The sequence below is a fragment of the Manihot esculenta genome, chromosome 12, assembly GCF_001659605.2.
Source record: "Manihot esculenta cultivar AM560-2 chromosome 12, M.esculenta_v8, whole genome shotgun sequence".
Taxonomy (NCBI): Eukaryota; Viridiplantae; Streptophyta; class Magnoliopsida; order Malpighiales; family Euphorbiaceae; genus Manihot; species Manihot esculenta.
Window position 1 is genome coordinate 30067684 of NC_035172.2, and position 21809 is coordinate 30089492.

Consider the following 21809-nt stretch of genomic DNA (forward strand, 5'->3'; position numbering starts at 1 on the left):
AACCAACCGCAGATGATGGGCATGCTCCTCTCATTCCTGGAATACACTAAGATATCATCTATGAAGACAATAACAAAGTGATCCAGGTACTGGCTAAACACTCTGTTCATGAGGTCCATGAATGCTGCAGGGGTGTTAGTTAACCCGAACGGCATTACAAGGAACTCAAAATGCCCATATCTGGTCCTGAAAGCCGTCTTTGGCACATCCTCATTTCTGATCCTCAGCTGATGGTACCCAGATCTCAGATCTATTTTGGAGAAACAACCCGCTCCGGCTAGCTGGTCAAATAGATCGTCGATCCTTGGCAAAGGGTACTTGTTCTTGGTAGTGACTTTGTTCAACTGCCTGTAGTCGATACAAAGTCTAAGGGACCCATCCTTCTTTCTGACAAACAAGACTGGAGCACCCCAGGGTGAGGTACTCGGTCGGATGAAGCCCTTGTCTACCAGCTCTTGCAACTGTTCTTTCAATTCTTTCAACTCGGCTGGAGCCATCCTGTAGGGAGGGATAGAGATCGGTCGGGTTCCAGGCATCAGTTCTATCTCGAACTCTATCTCCCTAGCAGGTGGTAAACCTGGCAGCTCGTCTGGGAAGACGTCTAGAAACTCTCTAACCACTGGCACCGAGGCGGGCTCTCTAACCTGACTGCTAAGCTCTCTCACATGAGCCAAATACCCCTGACATCTCTTCCTAAGCAACCTACGAGCCTGAAGAGCTGATATCAGACCTCTAGGTGTACCCCTCCTGTCTCCTCTGAAGACAACCTCAGACCCATCCTGACCTCTGAACCTGACTACCTTGTCCCTGCAGTCCAAGGTAGCACCATGGGTAGATAACCAGTCCATCCCTAGAATGACGTCAAAATCTGTCAAGTCTAGAACCACAAGGTCGGCGGACAAGCATCTTCCCTCAACAAACACAGGACTACACTGGCAGACTGACTCTGCCACTGATGGATCACACTTGGGTCCACTGACCCAGAGAGGACACTCTAACTCAGAGATCATCAACCCTAACCTCTGGACGGATCTCGGAGCAATAAAAGAATGAGATGCACCAGGGTCCATCAAGGCACACATCTGAACAACCAATGACTAAATTACCTGCCACCACGGTGTTAGATGCATCTGCCTCCTGCTGAGTCATCGTGAAGATCCGTGCTGGAGCTGATGGACCTTCACCTCTGAAACCCGCTGAAGAAGAGGCTGCCCCTCTCCCTCTGCCTCTGCCACTGGCCTGAGTCGTGGCTGGAGCTGCTGGCTGCGCTACACTACCTGAAGCTGTCTGCTGGGACTGTGCCATCGGGGCTGCTCTTGGACATTCTCGAGACATATGCCCCTCCTGACCACATCTGTAACAGGCTGTCGTCCCAAACCGACATACTCCCCTGTGTGGCTTGCCACACCTTGCACAAACTGCATTATCAGTACCAGAGCTTGAGCCACTCCCTAGTCCCAGACTGGACTTAACCTTGTTCCAAAACTTGTTCTTCTTAGACTTCCTGGGACCTCTGTCCCACTTCTTGCTACCTGAAGTTGCTGCACTCATTGAAGAAGAGCCTGGGGTCTTAGAACCGGAAGGTTGTGCCACTGACTGTTTAACTGTCCCCTGAACGATGGCACTGGCCTCCATTTTCCGGGCCATATCCACTATGGCATGGAAGCTCTCCCTATCTGCTGACTGGATCAAAGAGGAATATCTGGAGTGGAGTTTCATGATATACCTCCTTGACCTTTTCTGGTCTGAGTCAAGGTTTTGCCCTGCAAATGGCAACAACTCCAAAAATCTGTCTGTGAACTCCTCTACACCCATCTCATCAGTCTGCCTCAACTGCTCAAACTCTATCATCTTCAGCTCCCTTGAACTATCTGGGAAAGCCCATCCTGCAAACTCATTTGCAAACTCCTCCCAAGACATGCTATCCACTTTCGGGTTCACATAATTCTTGAACCACTCTCGTGCCTTCTTGCACTTAAGTGTGAACCCAGCCATCTGAATGGCTCTACTATCATCAGCCCCAATCTCATCTGTGATCACCTTGACCCTCTCCAGATACACAAACGGGTCATCCCCTTTTTCATACTGGGGAGCACCCAACTTCATGTAGTCAGTCATCTTGACCTAGTTCTTGAACCTCAAAGCTCCAAAACTTTGCTCAAAGGCTCAAATCTTCAAAACAATGTTAAAACAAATGAAAAACTTGAAAGATCTAGAGGAAAAACATCAAAGATCGATGAGGGGCGGCGGAGAGCTCACCTTGACCGAAAATGGGGAAAAGCTCCCCCGTTTTCGGCTAAAGGACCCTTTTATAGTGGCTGTCCAGGCCACGTTCGGGGGCCGAATGTGCCTCCGCATGCATGCCATGTTCGGCGGCCGAACTTGAGGTTCGACGGCTGAACCTGGACTTCCCTCACTTATGCCTTCGGGGGCCTAAGGCTCACCCGAAACGCATGCATGTTCGGCGGCCGAACTTTGAGTTTCGGCGGCCGAACCTGAGCTTTCCTCCAAGGTTGTTCTTATGCAAAAACTCATTCTCTTTTTACTTAAAATCATCAAAAGCATTAAAACATTTCATGAAAACATGGTTTTACCCTTCTAGAGGTCTCCGACATCCGAGATTCCACCGGACGGTAGGAATTCTGATACCGGAGTCTAGCCGGGTATTACAGGCTTCGACAACCGCGAGTCAATACAGTTTATGGTGCATGCACAGGTTAAGCTTGGTATATGAAAAATTTTAAATTTTTATGAAATGTATGTTCATGTATGGGATTTTATCAGGTACACAGGATGCTTAGTAGGCTTGCTACGGGTTCCGGCGACCTTAAGTCGATCTGAATCCTAGTGCCGGTAACGGTCCGATTTTCGGGTCGTTACAAACAGGGGTGTCGAGGGTGTCACGAGAGCCACCCACTTAGCAAGGCACTTGTTGATCACCCTCCTCGCCAATGGTTTTCTTAGTACCCACTCCCTCACCAGTCTCCACAGCCTTCCCAACACCTGTTATATTCGGGGGAGGTTCCATGATAGCCAAAGGTTGCACATCCATAGTTTTTCGAATAGCAAACTGCTCAACAGGCCGCTTGACAAAATCGCTAGTCAAAGTGAAATTACGATGCATAGCAGTCTCACCCATCAGAACCTTTAAAGCTGCAAACCCAAAAAAAAACAAATCTTAATCAAAAAAAGGATAAAAGCTAAAAAAAAATAAGAAATCAGTTAACATATACCAATAGCATAACAATCGCTCCCAAGAGGGAGTTGCAGACATTTGAAAACATTGTACTTATAAGGGAAGGAGGTCAAATGAGCAAAATACAGTTGCTCCCATTCAGATAAGAAAGGAAAAATGTTACACCCAGAATTGACATCCTCCCAAGATAAGTCAAAAATCCAAATCCGTTCTCCTCTCAAATGAATGATAGCGAAACTCTCAACCTAGTGATGGATGGAATTCTTATGGCCTGTAAAAATAGACAAACCCGCGCGGCCACTAAAGTTCCAAAACCCATTGTTTGACCTGAGGATCTTAAAGAGAGACCTAAAAAGGTTTACAGATGGCTTAAATCCCCATCCCCAACACACTGCCTCAAAAGCACACATAAACAAGATGGAATTAGGAGTCAGCATCTGAGGAGTCACTTTGTAGAATAGGAAGACCTCGATGAGGAAGCGAGAAAGAGGAAAAGACATGCCATAATCAAACTGTTTTAAGAAGAAGATAAGCTTTTTGCTGTGTTGAGCATCAACTAGCCCAGGAGGAGGAGGAGAAGAAAACAAAGCTATTCTTTCAAAGGAGTATAGAGCCCTGATTTGGTAGGAATCCACATGAAGCAACTCTTCGGGAATGACTCTTTGAATATTTTTCTAGGTGACATTTGACTGCAATCCCTCTACGAGGAGAAATTCTAAGGGAGCCATAAGAAGGGAAGACATACTTGAAGTAGGAAACTTCGTTAAAGAAGAATTGAGGAAGGAGGAAGTTTGAAGAAGCAGAGAGAAAACTTAGAAATTCTAAAGTTGTTCAAAATATTCCAATGAAGGTTTTTATAGGCCTAAGAGAACTGTGAAATTCAAAAATCTCGGGTAGCAACTCTTTGAAATCCCCCCCCCCAATAATTATTACCTTCATTTAATGACGCATATTCTAGAATCGATAACGGTGAAGGGTGCATTTCTCAGAGAAAAACGTGTCTAAAACTGCTCACAACGGCTCTATAAAAGTAAATTCGCTCCTCCAACCGCCATAAATAACCATCGGAGAAGCGAAATGGCATCTAATAACATATAACAAGCAATGACCATTGAGATTACGACATGTGTACTCGTGATTTGAAAGAGAGGAGTTAACCTTTCCACTTGGTCTGACTGAGCCAAAGGAAGACTGACTTACAAAGGATGGAAGATCAGGCCATTAGCACCCCTGACCTCTCCAATACGCGGAACGAATAGAGCGACCTCTTCAGTACTCGTACCATACTCTAGAAATAAATATAAAGACCATCGACTCCAATGAAGGTCGTGCAGACCGGGAATGACCTGACGAAGGTAGAAAAAGTCAACTGACCTCCAAGCTATAGTCGGCCTCCTCTAGCTCACTCTGAGATACTAAATGCGCATGTAGAAAGGCTTCCAGCTACCTAACACATCTGCCAAAGAATATAGGCTCAACGACTCAGCATTGATCAGTCATCTACTAGTCGCCTGACATATCTGCCACAACACGTCACCATCCAATCTAATGGGATATAAAGCAGGAAATCGAGATATAAATATCCAAAAACCCACCTCGCCGAAAAGAAGGAGGCAAGAGTAGAGAGACAACTCTCTCCTCTCTCAAGCTTCGGCAGATTGACTCTCCCTGAAACAAAAGGGTTCTCTAAAAGTGTAGTCTCTCTCTGATACATCAACTGAGGAACCTCACCAGATAGAGGCTCTCTCTTCTCTAAAAACAAAGTCCATTTGGAGATTTCTTAAAAATGTTTTACTATTTTATTTTCCTCTATTTCCTCTTTATATTAACGAATCTCAAATAATATTTGATCTAACTCGAGAATCGGAGAGTCTCACCGGGAGCATTCCTGATAGACTCCTAACCATCTTTTTTATTTTATAGATCCCCTCCCCAAGATCAAGTATGGAGGGGCCAACAAAATCAATTATGAATCAATAGTCAACTCGTTGAATTGAACTGCTCCCAGTGATCACATCTGAACACTCTAGAATCTCGCTTTATCATATATTATATAAGCCTTATAAATAATATAACCACAATAAATAAAGATTTATAAGCTGACTATTTCTTTTATTTATAAAATATAATTACTATAATACAATCATTGATCCATAAATTATTTGTAGACAGAGAAAGAGAGATAGAAATTATTACCTAATGATTATCGACTAGTCATTTTCCATCTCCTTAAAAAGAAAAATTATATTAAGTATGATGTTTACACATGTAATAATTAGAGGTTAATAATTAATTACAGTGGGACCTTTGTTGTAATACTCGGCTAGACCCCGGCATCAGAGTTCCTACCTTCCGGCGGAATCTCCGTTGGAATCCGGAATTCTCGGATGTCGGAGCCTTCTAGAAGGGTAAAATAAAGGTTTTCTAAAATGTTTTTATATATTTTTATGGTTTTCATGAAGAAGAAAATCGACTTTTGAAAGAAAAAGCCATGGAGGAAAAACCCAGGTTCGATCGCCGAATCTCAAGTTCGACCGCCGAACATGGGGAGCTTGCGGAATCTCTTTTGGCCCCCAAAGGTGGTCTGCCCAGCCACCTATAAAAGGCCCCTTGTCCGAAAATGGGCGAGTTTTCTCTTTCTATTTTCGGGCATAGGTGAGATTTCGCCCTTCCGTGGTTGATTTTGTATTTTCCTTCAATCCCTTCAAGTTTTTGATGAGTTTTACTTTGTTTTGAAGATTTTTAAGCTAAGATCAAGGTTTTGAAGCTTGGAGACCCTCGGAGCTCGATTTCTCCCAATCTCCAAGTTTGGATCACATCTCCTCTCGATCTTCAAGAGGTAAGTGTAGATCCACGCCTTTTATGATGTTTTAAGTAAGTTTTAAGAAGGGGTTAAGGGTTTTGATGCATGTATAGAGTAGATGTAAAATGTTAGGGTTTATGTTAGTTTAATGAGAAATGTGATGTTAAATGTAATGTTTGTTGGGGTATAGGCTAGTTTTATGCCCTTATATGCTTGATGATGTGTTTATGCATGTTTTTGAGTGTTGAGTATGAGTTTGGAGGGTTTTGGGAGGCCAGATGAGAGAGGGGAATTGGGTTCTGCCATTCTAGAGAACCCAGGTTCGGCCGCCGAGCTGCCTGTGGAGGCAGCTTTAGGCCGCCTAAACTAGCCCCCCAAAAGTTGGACTTTCGGCTCTGGAGGGGAGTTTCGGCCGCCGAACCTGCCCCCGAAAGTGCCTGACTTTCGGATCTGGAGGGACCTTCGGCTGCTGAACCTGCCGCCGAAAGTCTCCTGCCCAGCCTTCCTTTGCTTGTTTTGCATGCATGTTTTATGATGTTTTAGGGGGTTTTTGGGGAGTTGTTTAGAGTCATGTTAGAGTATGTTTGGTCCCTCATTCAAGTCCACCTGTGTAGGATCGGACCTGAGGAACCGAGGTGATCAACAGTGAGATAGCTGGTTCAGAGTTAGTTCAGAGTCAGCCAGAGGTGAGTAGAACTAAACTAATCTTTTATTTCAAGAAATCAAATGTCTTAAGCATGCTCATGCATCATGTATATGAAATAGGTTGGATGTATTAGATTTCACGAATATGTTGCATTGCATAAATGGTTGTTGATGTGGATGGACAACAGGACGACCCATTAGCCCTCTAGATGTTATATTATGTAATAGAAGTCCTGAGGAGCTCCACCGAGGGCCGAGCACAGAGTACAGGAAAGACCAGGTGTGGCCTGCACTACACCCCTGGCACACAGCTTATGTTATGTAATAGAAGTCCTGAGGAGCTCCACCGAGGGCCGGGCACAGAGTAGAGGGATTTTTGGGTCAGTTCATCCGTGATGTGAATTGTCTGTGTTGTGATGCATTCCATGAAAGCATATGTTTATTAAATTGTTTTTACTGTTCTGCTCACTGGGCTTTTGTAGCTCACCCCTCTCCCTTAACCCCCAGGCTTACAGGAGCACAGGTAGCTATGGAAAAGTCAGCAAGGTTATGGTATAGTCTATGTAATAAATTAGTAGTGGACATGTAACGTAATATAAGGTATTGTTTAGTATGTAATGAGGATTAGTATTGTGCTTGGTCCTAATGTATGGTTAATCCCTTTTGTACATGATCTTTATATAAATGTTTTAATGATAAGTTATGTTGAACCAAGCTTGATGTATAAGATATTGACCCAATTGGAGCATTTGATGAGGGCTCCAGTATGGGATTTTTATGTTTACAGTTATGATGCATGCACAGGTCAAGCTTAGTATATGAAAAGTTTAAAGTTTTTATGAAAATGTATGATCATGTATGGGATTTTATCAAATGTACAGGATGTATGTTAGGCTTGCTACGGGTTCCGGCGACCTTAAGTCGATCTGAATCCTAGCGCCGGTAGCGGTCCGGTTCGTTACAGAGTGGTATCTGACTTGCGGTTGTCGAAGCCGGTCAAAAATAACCTTTCCGGTTATCAGCAATTTTACAACTACAGATAATAGTAAAGGATCGAATCCACAGAGAATTGAATACTTATCTATTTTTCCCAACAAGATCAAGAGAATCAACTGAAAGCACAACTGAAAGCAAGTAACTGAAAGCAGAATAAAAGTAAAGTGCAATAAAGTAAAAAGGGGGGGTTTTGAGATTGATTTGACTAACAACTATTGAAATCAATTAAATCAGCAAGTAATTAAAATAAAAGAGGAAATCAATATGAGAAAGGTCTAGTTGAAGATATGGATCCACCTTGGTTGCTTGGATTGATCATTGAAACTTATGTTCTCTTGATTGATTCAATAGATTAGTTATGGGGATGGAAAACGCTTCTCACCACCATGTCTCTCCTTATGATTAAATCAATTAGGGAACGTCCTCTAATCAATTACTAATTAACAAATTGCCAAGGAATGTCCTTGGGCCATAGGCATCAAAACAATTGTCAATTGTATGAAGAAAGAGAAAGATCCAATCCTAGCTACTCCAAACGCATGAAGATGATGCTAGATCACACAATTCCTTAGTTTTTACACCAAGTGTTCTTAGGTCAAAATATTTCCAGCAATTACGGACTAAAAAATATCCCAACTAACAATCAATTAACTTTGCAAGCAAGAATCAAGTGGCCAATTTGATCAAAACAACAAAGCAACCTTAGATTCAAGCACACAATTGTATGAATATTGAACTAATCAAAGACAAATAGTTTATGTTCAGATCTCACAATCCATAAAACAACCTTAGTTTCAACTAATCTTCAACTAGAATTAAGGGTTTCAGCCACTCATGGCTGAACCAAAATAGAAAATAGAAGAAAAGAGCATGAGATGAAGAACCGGCGGTGGAGGAGAAGGAGGTGGAGCGGCAGCCGAATCTTGGAGGAGTGGGGGTGATCAATTCTGACACTTCTTGTCTTCTTAAGGCCTTTAAATATGTCTTGAGAGGCTGCCTAGGGTTTCTTGGCAATCCATGAATCTTTTAGAGGCTGTCCAAAATGTCCTTGGTCCAATATGTGCCTTCTATGTACATGTGTGAAGGGAAAAACGTGGAGCATGTATCAAATTGCAAGGGGTGGGCTCTTTGGTCTTTTACTTGCTTCCCAAGGTCTTCAAGATGCTGCCCAAGTGTGCTCAAGTTGCTGCCCAAGGTGCCTCTTCACATTCCCTTGCCGCCCAATCACAATTAAGGAAGGTGGAGCCTCCTTTTGCACTTTGAATTTTGAATGTGCAAGGCATGAAGTGGGAAACAAGTGATCTTTGGATTTGGCTTCCTTAATAAGCTGGATCTTGAAATCCAAAATCTGAATATGAATCTTGGAGATTTGAATTTCAAAATACTTTCCTCATTTGGCTCTCCATATATGGCAGCTTGAGATATGGCTTCTTGAATAAGGAAAAGGCTACTTGGAGATTTGAAATTTGAATTTCAAGTTGCCTTGGCTGAATGTTCTTTCCATATTTACCACTTTCCTTATTTAGCTTGACTTGATTTCAACTTGGCAGGCTTGCTCCCTTTTGCTCCAAATAAGGCAGTTTTAGGGAGATTTTCTCCAAAATGTCCTTTTACACCGATTTCTGCAAAACAATGTCAAGAGCACTAAATTAAGCAGAAATCATGTAAATAATCATCAATAATATCAAGATAAAAAGGACTAAAATATGCTCTATCAGTATCAGAGCCCTAGGTTCATATGGTCGGACCTAGAGTGTGTCGGGCTCATAGATGTCATAGAAGGGCAAGCACAATAGGAAAAATCATGTCCACTAGGATAGGATGTAGAGTCCTGTCTTGATGATGATGTGTAATGCCATGACTATATGCATGTGTATTAAAGATATGCTATGTATGATGTGGGTTCATGTGTTTCCACATGAACCATATGATGTTAATGTTTATGTGTTTTATGTCGTTTTTCAGAAGCAGAATGAGAGGCACTCGTCGATCTGCATGATTGACTGGAGTTCCACCTGAGAATGAGGGCATGGATGCCCTTCCCCCTGCTTTGCCAAGGGCAACGTCTAGTAGGTCCAGCAGAGAAGGGACATCAAGGGACCCTAGAAGGTCTTTTGATGTAAACAGGAGGAGAACAGATCCGGGTAGAATGTCAGCTGATGTGAGGGGATCAGAGGAGGATGAACAGAGAAGAGATGGTAGTCTGGGCATAAGTATGTCAGAAGAGGATATGGGAGAGTCCCACGGAGGCGCTCAGGCCTCGGATTTTGTTCAACCACCCCAGTACCAACCCTTTCCACAGGACCCAGGGTATTCGATGGGGGGTACATCGGATTACTCCAGCTTTAACCCATATCCCTCCTTTATGCCCTATCCTCCTTTTACCCACCATACCCACAGTACCCTATGTATCCACCCTCACCCTTCTACCCAAATCCTAACCCAGGGAATGCTACACCTCCTCCACCACCAGCAGAACCTATGGTCCCTGATATCCAAACACCCAAACCTAGCTCATCTGTGGGGAGCAAAGTAAAGATGACAGATTACCTGAAGCTAGATGCTCCCAAGTTCAAGACAGGGGATAATCCGTTTGAGTACCTCAAGACGGTAAAGATGATCACGGATGAGCTAGGAGCCAGTAACAGCAGAGCCATTTAGATGGCGGGGTTCACATTGAAATGCAAGAAAGCATGAAAATGGTTTAAAAATTATGTGGACCCAAGGTTGGACAGCCTATTCTGGGAGGAGTTTGCAAATGAGTTTGCTGGATGGGCGTTTCCAGACAGTTCCAGAGAGCTGAAAGTTGTTGAGTTTGAGCAGCTAAGGCAGACAGATGATATGAGTGTCGATTAGTACACAGATAAGTTTCTGGAGTTGCTGCAGTATGTGGGTCTGGCATATGACACAGATCAGAAGAAAGCTAGGAGGTATACCATGAGGCTCCACCCTAGGTATTCCTCCCTAATCCTACCAGCAGAGAGGGAGAGCTTCCACTCTATTGTGGATGCAGCGAGAAAGATGGAGGCTAGTGCCATCATCCAAGGAACAGTGAAACAGCAAGTGGCACAGCCCTCGGGTTCCAAGACCCTAGGTTCAGGGAAGTTCGACCTCTCTTCTTTGAGTACAGCAGCTTCGGGTAGCAAAAAGTGGGACAGAGGCTCTAAAAAGCCGAAGAAGAATAAGTTCTGGAACCGGTTGAAGTTGGGTCTGGGATTAGGTGGTGGCTCGAGCTCAGGTTCAGATGGCTCCAAATGCTTGAGGTGCGGTAAACCGCACAAGGGAGTCTGTTGGTTTGGGACATCAGCATGTTACAGATGTGGACAGGAGGGACACATAGCTGATAATATGCACAATTATGCAACTTTAATATTACAAAATATCTAGATATTGAGTTTGATTTTGTTTAAAACAGATTAATTTGTTTAAATTTCATTATCTTGGTAGGATTGAAGGATAACAAGAAAAATCGAATTTGGAATCCACATTCTGAGATAAAAGGCGGTCACAATCAAATTCATAAAAGATACTCTAGATGAACTGGGTTATGGACTGCGTTATGGGCACAAACATACTTGACGAAGCCAGCCTCAAATTCAGGAACCAAACAGATAACTCTTATCTGCCAAACTGTACTCAATTTTGATTTTAGATACTTGTATTTGGGTTAAGACTCTTAGCACGATAAAAAAGAGGCATTGTGATGTATCCGATATCTGGTTTTATCTTTCATCTCTTATTTTTTAGCCATGAACATGTGTAGCTAAATTCCTTCTTTTTAGTTAGAGAATAATTAAAGTTCCAGTTAGACGGGTTATGAGATTGATGTAATTTTATAGTTTTCTCAATTATTGATATTCATATTATTCCTGTGTTTATTGCTTAATACCATTCTGTGGGTTGTTGTATTAAGGCGCCATTGCTCAATTGATAGAATGGTAGACTGCTATTCAGGTTAGTTAAATCCGTAATTGTTTAACTAAACTGAAATAGGTAGTGAATTAGGTTGCGTAAGGCCTTCCTAAGGAATAGTATAATCTAACTTAAATGAACCGAGCGTCTCGCGTTTGTTAGTTAGAATCAGGTCCTTTTAATTCTTAATGCAATAATTGGATTAAATTCTAGGAGCATCTCCTACGGTTGTCCAAGAGTTAGAACTAGTTAACGAGCGTCTCTTAACTAGTTTAAAATTAAGAAAGGATTGGATACCTGAAGCGTCTTAGATATCTATAATTGGTTTATTAATTAAGTTGAGATTATTTTGTATCTGTGATCAACCCATAAGAGCTGGAACCAAAATTATTCCTTTAACTGAATGTGTCTCATCTTGATTCTCTCTTTTAAATTTAAATTGGTTCTTCTTTTAAATTAATTTTATTTATTCCTCTATATTCAAAACCCCCATTTTTATTTTATTTTGTTTATTTTATTTTATCTCATTCAATAGAATTAATCTATTTACCAGTCTCTGTGGGATCGACCCTGCTTACCATTATCACAAATCTTATTTTAAAGTAGGAATTTATTTTTGGTGGTTTCGACGCCCATCAAATTTTGGTGCCGTTGCCGGGGACTGGTTCTAAATTGTTTTATTAATTCTTTTTGAATGACACGTTCTAATCTTGCAGGTAGCCTCGAATTCAACCCAGAAATTGAGAAAATCGCAAGGAAACTGAGAAAAGAGGCTAAATAGCGAAACAAATACCTCTCATCATCCAGCATTGAGGGACAACTCCCTATTGAAGCACAGGTTGCTGCAGTTGAAGAGGAGATCGCGATTGAAGAACAGGTTGTTGTCGACGAACAGGTCGTGGGCACGAAGGAAACAGCATCTAACCCGGACGATACCTCTGGTGAATCTGACGTGGAAGAGCAAATGGCTGAAGAACAAGCAATACAGGACGTTGACAATGTGGATGACCCTCAACCCCTTTGCTTCGTCTATCCTGCACTAAATGCACCACTTGAGCTAAAATCAGGATTAATTCATCTCCTCCCCATCTTTAGAGGAATTGAAAGGGAAGATCCTCATAGACACTTGAAAGAGTTCCATGTGGTATGCTCCAGCATGAGACCACAAGGAGTTACAGAAGAACAAATCAAGCTAAGGGCATTTCCTTTTTCTCTAGCTGACAATGCAAAAGACTGGTTGTACTACCTACCTCCGGGTTCAGTCACCACATGGGGAGAAATGGTAAAATTATTTTTAGATCAATTCTTTCCTGCTTCTAGAGCATCTGCAATAAGAAGAGAAATATCAGGAATTAAGCAAAAGGAAACAGAAACTCTCCATGACTATTGGGAGAGATTTAAACGTCTATGTGCTAGCAGTCCTAGGCATGAAATCTCAGATAAACAACTTATGCTTCACTTTTATGAGGGACTCACAACCATGGAAAGACGTATGATAGATGCTGCAAGTGGCGGTGCGATACGCAAAAGAACACCCCGAGAAGCTAGGGAATTGATATCTACGATGGCTGCAAATTCACAACAATTTGTACCTGTACAAGACTCTCATAGGAGAGTTTTTGAGGTAAGCAATTATTCTGTTGAGTCTAAACTTTCTCATCTAACCACTTTAGTTGAAAATCTTGTTGCAGAGAAGGTACAACAAGCCAAAACTTGTGGAATTTGCGCTAATACGAGTCATCCCACTGATATGTGCCCATCACTTCAAGAGGACGACCAGCATATGGATGCTGTCAACGGGTTTCCAGGTCCTCCACAAAGAAAGTACGATCCTTTCTCAAATACGTACAACCCAGGATGGCGAAATCACCCGAACTTTAGCTATAAACAATAAAATTCTCAAAGTTATCAGCCTAAACAGTTTCAGCAGCAAGCATCTTCATCTAATTCAGGTATGTCCTTGGAAGATATTGTTAAAAGTTTGGCCATTAACACTCAACAATTTCAACAGGACACTCAGACGAGTATTCGCAATCTGGAAACACAAATCAGTCAATTGGTAGTATCTGTGAACAAATTGGAAAATCAAGGTAAATTGCCTTCCCAGACCATAGTAAACCCCAAGCAGAATGCAAGTGCCATTACACTCAGAAACGGAAAAGAATTGCAGGACAATCCTCGACAGGTAAGTCGTGGGCACGACCGCAGTGGCCTGGAAGCTGAGATGATCGTACTTGAGCAAGACGAGTCAGCTCCAGCACCCGTGCAATCTGAACCTCTAATCGTTAAACCTCCTTTTCCTCAGAGATTAGCCAGGTCTAAACGAGAGAAAGAAGAAAAGGAGATCCTTGAGACATTTCGTAAGGTAGAAGTTAATATACCTTTACTTGATGCGATTAAACAGGTACCTCGCTATGCGAAGTTCTTGAAGGAATTATGCACAAATAAGAGAAAGCTGGTGGGTTACCAAAAGGTTTGTATGGATGAAATGGTATCTGCTGTTTTTCAAAATAAAATGCCTACCAAATGTAAGGACCAAGGTATGTTTGCTATACCTATTAAAATTGGCAAGGTTGGGGTTAAAAAAGCAATGTGTGACTTGAGTGCATCTATAAATGTAATGCCATTGTCCATTTATCAATCTTTAAATGTTTGTAATACCCGGCTAGATTCCGGCATCGGAATCCCTACATTCCGGCGGAATCTCCGTTGGAATCTGGAATTCTGAAGATGCCAGAGTTTTCTAGAAGGGTAAAGTGTGTTTCTAAAATGTTTTCACATGATTTTATGGTTTTAAATGAAAAAGAAATGAGTTTTGTAAAGAATAGGCCAAGGAGGAAGGACACAGGTTCGGCTGCCGAACCTCAAGTTCGGCCGCCGAACATGGAGCTGTTTCGGGAGTGCTTTAGGCCTCCGAAGGTTTTGAGGGAAGAAACCAGGTTCAGCTGCCGAACTTCAAGTTCGGCCGCCGAACATGGGATAGTTTAGGGGGCACGTTAGGCTGCCGAAGGTGGTGAAGTTGTGGAAACAGCTTAGGCCGCCGAAGGTGGTTGACCGGCCACCTATAAAAGGCCCCTCGTACCGAAAATAGGTGAGTTTTCTCCCTATTCTCGAGCTAAGGTGAGTTCATGTCCTCCTTTGGTCGATTTCATGTTCTTTCTTCAAATCTTTCAAGTTTTAACAAGTTTTAGCTTGGGTTTTGAAGTTGTGAGCTTAAGATCAAGTTTTGAGAGCTTGGAGACCCAAGGAGTTGTTTCCTCCTATCTCCAAGTTAGGGATCGCACCAACCCTCGATCTTCAAGAGGTAGGTGTAGATCCACACCCTTTTCTTTGTTTTAAGCAAGTTTTAAGAAGTTTTGATGCTTGTGTGAGGGTAGATGTGCATGTTTAGGTTTATGTGGGTTTTATGCTCAATGTATGTTTATATGATGTTTTGTTGGGTGGTTTAAGCTAGTTTATGCCCTATATGCATGAGGGAGTGTGTATGCATGTTTGGGAGAGAGCATGTGAGGTTTTGGGTTGTTTTGGAAGGTTTGGAGGCTATTTGTGCATGAGGAGGCTGAGTTCTACCCTTCGGGAAGAACTCAGGTTCGGCCGCCGAACCTGCCTGTGGTGGCTTGTTTTGGCTATGGAATCCTGCCCCCGAAAGTTAGACTTTCGGCTCTGGAGGGGAGTTTCGGCCACCGAAGGTGCCGCCGAACATGCACGAGTTTCGGCTCTAGAACCACTTTCGGCCGCCGAAGGTGCCGCCGAAAGTGGCTGAGTTTCGGCTCTGGAGGGACTTTCGGCCGCCGAACCTGCCGCCGAAAGTGCCCTGTTCAGCCTTCTTTTGCATGATTTCTATGATTGTTTTATGATGTGTTAGGGGGTTTTTGGGGAGATGTTTAGAATCCTATTAGAGTATGTTTGGTCCCTCATTTGAGTCCACCTGTGTAGGATCGGACCCGAGGAACCGAGGTGTTCAGCAGTGAGTTAGCTGCTTCAGAGTTAGTCCAAAGCTAGTCAGAGGTGAGTAGAACTGAACTTTATGTTCAACAAATGAATCAAATGGTTTAAGCATGTTCATGCATCACGAATATCATGTTATGTAATAGGGTGTTTGCATTAGAATTCACGAATATGATGCATTGCATAATACGATGATGATGATGTGGATGGATATTGGATGATCCTCTAGCCCTCAGTATGACATGATATGACATGATATGAAATGATATAATATGACATGTATGATATGATATGAGATGGAAAGACCAGGTGTGGCCGTATCGCCCCTGGCACAGAGTATTGCTGAACTTGTTATGATATGAGATTTCTATGTAGAGGGCTATTGGTGACAAATTCATCCTTGATATGATTTGTTTGTGATGTGATGCATTCCATGATAGCATATGTTTTAATGAACTGTTTATTTTTATATAGTTTCTGCTTACTGGGCTTTATAGCTCACCCCTTTCCCTTAACCCCCAGGTTTGCAGGGACAGAGATAGTTCAGGAGGTCAGCAGGTTATGGCTATGGTTATGTGTTGTAATAGAATAGAAGTGGATATGATGTAATGTAAAGATGTGTAATAAAATGTAAAATGTTATAATGAAATGTAATGGATAGAGTTGTGCTTGGCCCGAGTGTTTGGTTAATCCCATTGTCTCATGATCTTTATGAAATGTTTTTATATTGAGAAATGCTGAACCAAGCTTGATATATGTTATGTTGACCCAACTGAAGCATTTGATGAGGGCTCCAGTAAGGGGGTTTTTATGATTACAGGTATAGTGCATGCTCATGTCAAGCTTGGTAAGAGAAAAGTTAAAATTTTTATGTGTATGTTTGATCATGTATGGGATTATACCAGTTGTACAGAATGTATGTTAGGCTTGCTACGGGTCCTGGCGACCTTAAGTCGATCTGGATCCTAGCACCAGTAGCGGTCCGATTTCCGGGTCGTTACAATGTTGGCCCTTTGAAAGAAACTGGAGTAGTGATACAATTGGCTGATAGATCTGTTATATACCCCGAGGGAGTTTTAGAGGATGTGTTAGTACAAGTTGGTAATTTAGTATTCCCTGCTGATTTTTACATAGTCCATATGGATGATGATAGGGCCTCTAATACATCTGATCTTTTGTTAGGTAGACCTTTCTTAACAACTGCTAGAACAAAAATATATGTTTTTGATGGCACACTTACCATGAAGTTTGATGGGGAAATTATAAAATTTAATGTGTATGACAGCATGAAGTACCCAAATGACCTTTCTAATGTGTGTGGTGTGGATATCATTGAACCTTTAGTCCAGCAAGTATTTGAGTTGCAAGGTGAGGATGAACTATGAACTGTTATGTGTGAAAACCTGAGTAAAGATAAATTGGCAGTTATGAGTATTGATTTTGTCTTACAAGGAAGGTTGGAAGATGTGGTCCATGAACTTGAAGCTAATAAAATTAAATGTAATGTCTCTTCTTTGGAATTACCTACTACTCATTCTAAACTTTTACCATCTGTTGTGCAGGCCCCACAGTTAGAGCTGAAACCGTTGCCTACTCACCTGAAGTATGCATACCTTGGGGCAGGAAGTTCTCTACCCGTAATTATCTCCAACACGCTGACACCATATGAAGAAAAGGAGCTGATTCGAGTTCTAAAAGAAAATAAAGGTGCAATCGGCTGGACTATAGCTAACATAAAAGGGATTAGTCCTTCCATTTGCATGCACAAAATTTTACTGGAAGACGATAGCAAGCCCACCAGGGAATCTCAACGTCGTCTGAATCCTCCTATGATGGAAGTGGTAAAAAAGGAAATCCTGAAATTACTTGATGCAGGTGTGATCTACCCCATTTCCGATAGCAAGTGGGTGAGCCCAGTCCAGGTTGTCCCTAAGAAAACAGGAATTACTGTAGTGAAAAATGAAGATGGAGAATCAATACCCACCCGCGTCCAAAACGGGTGGAGGGTTTGTATAGATTATTGTAAATTAAATACGTCCACCAGAAAAGATCATTTTTCACTTCCTTTTATTGATCAGATGCTTAAGCGTCTAGCTGGAAAATCTCATTATTGTTGTCTTGATGGATATTCAGGCTTTCATCAGATTTCTGTGGCACCCGAAGACCAAGAGAAGACTACTTTCACCTGTCCATTTGGCACCTTTGCCTATCGACGAATGCCATTTGGGCTTTGCAATGCACCAACCACGTTTCAGCGATGTATGGTTAGTATATTTTCAGATTTTGTAGAAGACATCATAGAAGTTTTCATGGACGATTTCACCGTATATGGTAACTCCTTTGATACATGCTTAGCTAACCTTGAAAAAGTCCTTAAAAGATGTCTAGAGTCTGATTTGGTGTTAAACTATGAGAAATGTCATTTTATGGTAGATCAAGGGCTAATATTGGGGCACATTATGTCAAAAAGGGGAATTGAGGTTGACAAAAGTAAGATAGATATTATTAAATCACTACCCTATCCTGTTAATGTGCGTGAAATTCGTTCTTTCCTTGGACATGCAGGTTTTTATCGACGATTTATTAAGAATTTCTCAAAAATAGCTCAGCCACTTTGCAGGTTATTGCAATAAGATGTTGAGTTTACTTTTGATAATTCTTGCAAGGAAGCTTTTGATGCACTCAAAGAGGTATTAATCACTGTGCCCATAATACAGCCCCCTGATTGGAGTCAACCTTTTGAAATTATGTGCGATGCAAGTAACCAGGCTGTGGGCGCGGTCTTAGGCCAAAGGAAGGGAAAAGATCCTCATGTTATTTACTATGCATCCAGAACACTTGATAATGCCCAATGCAATTACTCAACCACAGAGAAAGAACTGTTAGCTATAGTTTTTGCTTTAGAAAAATTTTGTTCATATCTACTTGGTACTAAAGTAATTTTTTACTCTGACCATGCAGCTCTAAAATACCTTTTTAAGAAGAAAGATGCGAAGCCCAAATTGATTCGATGGATTCTTTTGCTTCAAGAGTTCGATGTTGAGATCCGGGACAAGAAGGGGTCTGAGAACTTAGTTGCTGATCATCTTAGCCGACTGCCATTGTTGGTTGAAGACATTGTACCACTTAATGATGACTTCCCGGATGAATACCTATTCTCTGCATCAGAGCAATTTCCATGGTACGCAGATATAGTTAATTATTTGGTCTCTAAATCCTTACCCGATGACTTAACCAGAGCTGAACGAGAAAAGATCAAACATGATTCCAAGTATTATACTTGGGATGAACCTTATTTATGGCGCATATGCTCAGACTAGATTATTAGGAGATGTGTCACGGGTAATGAAATCAGCTCCATTATGAGCTTCTGTCATGCCCATGCATGTGGAGGCCACTTTGGTCCAAAGAGAACAGCGCGTAAGATCCTTGATAGCAGGTTTTATTGGCCTCATATATATCATGATTCCTACATATTCTGTAAGTCTTGTGCTAATTGTCAAAAAACTGGAAATTTAAGTCGTCGTGACCAGATGCCCCAACAACCCATCCTTATTTGTGAAATATTCGATGTTTGGGGTATAGATTTCATGGGGTCATTCCCATCTTCTTTTGGTCATACATACATACTGTTAGCTGTTGATTATGTTTCTAAATGGGTGGAAGCAAAAGCTACCCGTACTAACGATGCTAAAGTTGTTGTGAGTTTTGTCAAGTCATATATCTTTAATAGGTATGGAGTCCCAAAGGCCATAATCAATGATCGTGGAACTCATTTCTGCAATAAGATAGTTGCAGCACTTTTTAAGAAGTATGGTGTCCATCATCGAACTTCCACCGCCTATCATCCACAAACAAACGGGCAAGCAGAGGTGTCCAACAGAGAAATTAAGTCCATTCTTGAAAAAACTGTCAGTCCTAATCGCAAAGATTGGAGTCTCAGGTTGGAAGACGCCTTATGGGCATATCGCACAGCTTTTAAAACACCCATTGGCATGTCTTCTTACCGCCTCATTTATGGCAAGCCTTGTCACTTACCCCTAGAGATTGAACATAGGGCTTTTTAGGCGGTGAAGCATTGCAATATGAGTATGGAAAAAGCTGGTGCGCATCGTAAGTTGCAACTACAAGAGCTGGAAGAAATTCGAAATGATGCTTATGATAATTCCAGAATATACAAAGCAAGAACCAAGGCATTGCATGATCAATTAATTTCTAGGAAACAATTTTTAGTTGGTCAAAAAATTTTGCTATATGATTCTAGACTGAAGTTATTTCCTGGTAAATTACGAACTAGATGGATTGGTCCTTTTATTGTCACTAATATTTTTTTCTCACGATGCTATAGAAATAAGAAGTATGGACACCACCAAGTCATTCAAGGTCAATGGCCATCGTTTGAAGCATTTTTATGAGAATTTCGAGCCACAACAGGTTGAGGAGGTTAATCTCAGTGATTTTCCTCCATTTCCTTAACTAACTTGCAGGGAAGTGAAGTCTAGCTAAGACTTTAAATTAGAACTACTCTTTCTATTCTCTAGATTCAATTCTATTTCTTAAAAAAAAAAACAAAAAAATTTCTTTGTTGGATCTTTCATTTCATTCAATTTTATTTTGTTTTATTTATTTTATTTTATTTTATTTTATTTTATTTTATTTTATTTTGTTTTATTTTATTTTTATTTTTATTTTCAATCATCTTCTCCGGCGGTAAGTGTTTATTTTTCCAGAACAGAGCATTCTACAGATAGGTGATCTTATATTTATGGGTGTGTTTTGGAAACACGAGGTGGAATTAGGGTTAAATTTATTTATTTGTTCTTTTCCCTTTTTACCCTTTATTTTACCCTTTCTACATCTAATTTCCCTTTTGTCTCTTCTCTCTTACAGCCGCAAATCACCCATGGCTCCCAAACGACGCTCCACCGCCACCTCTAACAACCGGCGAGTTCGTACCTTTACCGGTCGCAACCCGCCAACACCCGCTACCTCCATTACTTCTCCATCTCCGCCGGCCGCGACACCCACGGCACGCGCAGATCGCAATCCGCGCGCTCCTTCTCCACCGTCTCGTGCCGTTGAACCTGCCTTGAATCCCTCACACGCGTCCATCGCGGAAACCATCCCACGTGCCAAGCCACCACCTCGCGCTAGTCCACAACCCTCAGCCACCACCAACGGTGAACAACTCTCTGACTCCACTTCCACCTCTTCAGCAAACCAGTCTCCTACCTCTCCCATCGATAATCCTGCTGTGGTAAATACTTCTGTTGCTGGTACCCGGACACGACTTGGGATGGGCAGACATCACTTACCTCCGGCTCCATCGCGATTGAACGGTAATCTTTGATTTACAAATACGAACGAAAGAGCTAGGTATGCCTTTGTTTCGACTCTCCCAATTGTATAAGGTAAAATCGTACATGCTTCTATTGTACAGATATTAAATTTAAATGTGGATGTATTGATTAGGAGTATTGGTTGGGATAAATTTTTTGCCATTACTTGTCCAATATATTATGAACTTCTCTGGGAATTTTATTCTACCTTCTCTGCTGATTCACTAACAGATTGCACATTAAATACAGTTGGGATTGTTAAATTTAGATTAATGGGACAACGATTTGCATATTCACTCACTGAATTTAATAGGGTACTTGGGTTAGTTGATCATGAATCAATCCACTCAGAAATCTATTTGCATGCTTACACTGATATATGTGATGCTTTTAATCCACAGGCAATACATGAGCAACTCACACACTAACCACCAACATCTTTTAATCCTGCCAAATCTAGTGATTCATATTTACATTCACCTACATTGGTTTATTTATATCGTCTGCTTGCATATTCTTTCTCAGGGAGAAAGGATTCCCCTGGGATCCTATCTAAAACTGAATTATTTTTTCTTTGGTGCATGACTGAGGGTATAAAGGTCAATCTGGGTTGTTTTATTGCTTCACAAATACGCACTGCTGTTAGTCGTCGCAGACCTTTAATTCTAGGACACATAGTCACCCACATTGCTTTGCAAGAAGGATTAATTGACTTACAAAATATTAATTTGCACAAAGCTTGCGACATGGTACCTTTAGATTTAATGAGTCTTGATGACATGGGTCTACTATGCAAAACTGGTGTTGTATTTTCTATTTGTCCTCCAGGTCCCATCATCCCGCGATTCGATCGCGTCATCAAAAAAGGAAGTGCTTTACGCACGGCTCCTGTTGCCTCTACCATGGGTAATCCTCCATTTGACGCCCAACAAGCTTTTCAGGCCCTCAACACCAGAATTGATCAAATGGA

The 21809-nt window shown here is 41.7% G+C and overlaps 2 protein-coding genes across 2 annotated transcripts; both read left to right on the forward strand.

Annotated features, from left to right (window-relative positions):
* Window positions 1–11575: 11575 nt before the first annotated feature.
* On the forward strand, window positions 11576–13446 carry LOC110627626. The gene is made up of 3 exons (XM_021773974.1): window positions 11576–11594; window positions 12269–12324; window positions 12391–13446. The coding sequence occupies exons 1-3, from the start codon at window positions 11576–11578 to the stop codon at window positions 13444–13446; spliced, it is 1131 nt and encodes a 376-aa protein (XP_021629666.1).
* Window positions 13447–19591: 6145 nt separating this feature from the next.
* Window positions 19592–19976, forward strand: LOC122721303. The gene is made up of 2 exons (XM_043948498.1): window positions 19592–19781; window positions 19849–19976. Exons 1-2 carry the CDS (start codon window positions 19592–19594, stop codon window positions 19974–19976), a joined length of 318 nt encoding a protein of 105 aa, XP_043804433.1.
* Window positions 19977–21809: the final 1833 nt, after the last annotated feature.

Bases quoted from the DNA above. Each gene is read 5' to 3' on its own strand.
- LOC110627626 (XM_021773974.1), top strand. The intron at 12,325-12,390 runs GCTAAATAGCGA...ATTGAAGCACAG, and splicing joins CAAGGAAACTGAGAAAAGAG to GTTGCTGCAGTTGAAGAGGA.
- LOC122721303 (XM_043948498.1), top strand. From the start codon at position 19,592: ATGGAAAAAGCTGGTGCGCATCGTAAGTTGCAACTACAAGAGCTGGAA. The intron at 19,782-19,848 runs GTAAATTACGAA...ACGATGCTATAG, and splicing joins TAGACTGAAGTTATTTCCTG to AAATAAGAAGTATGGACACC.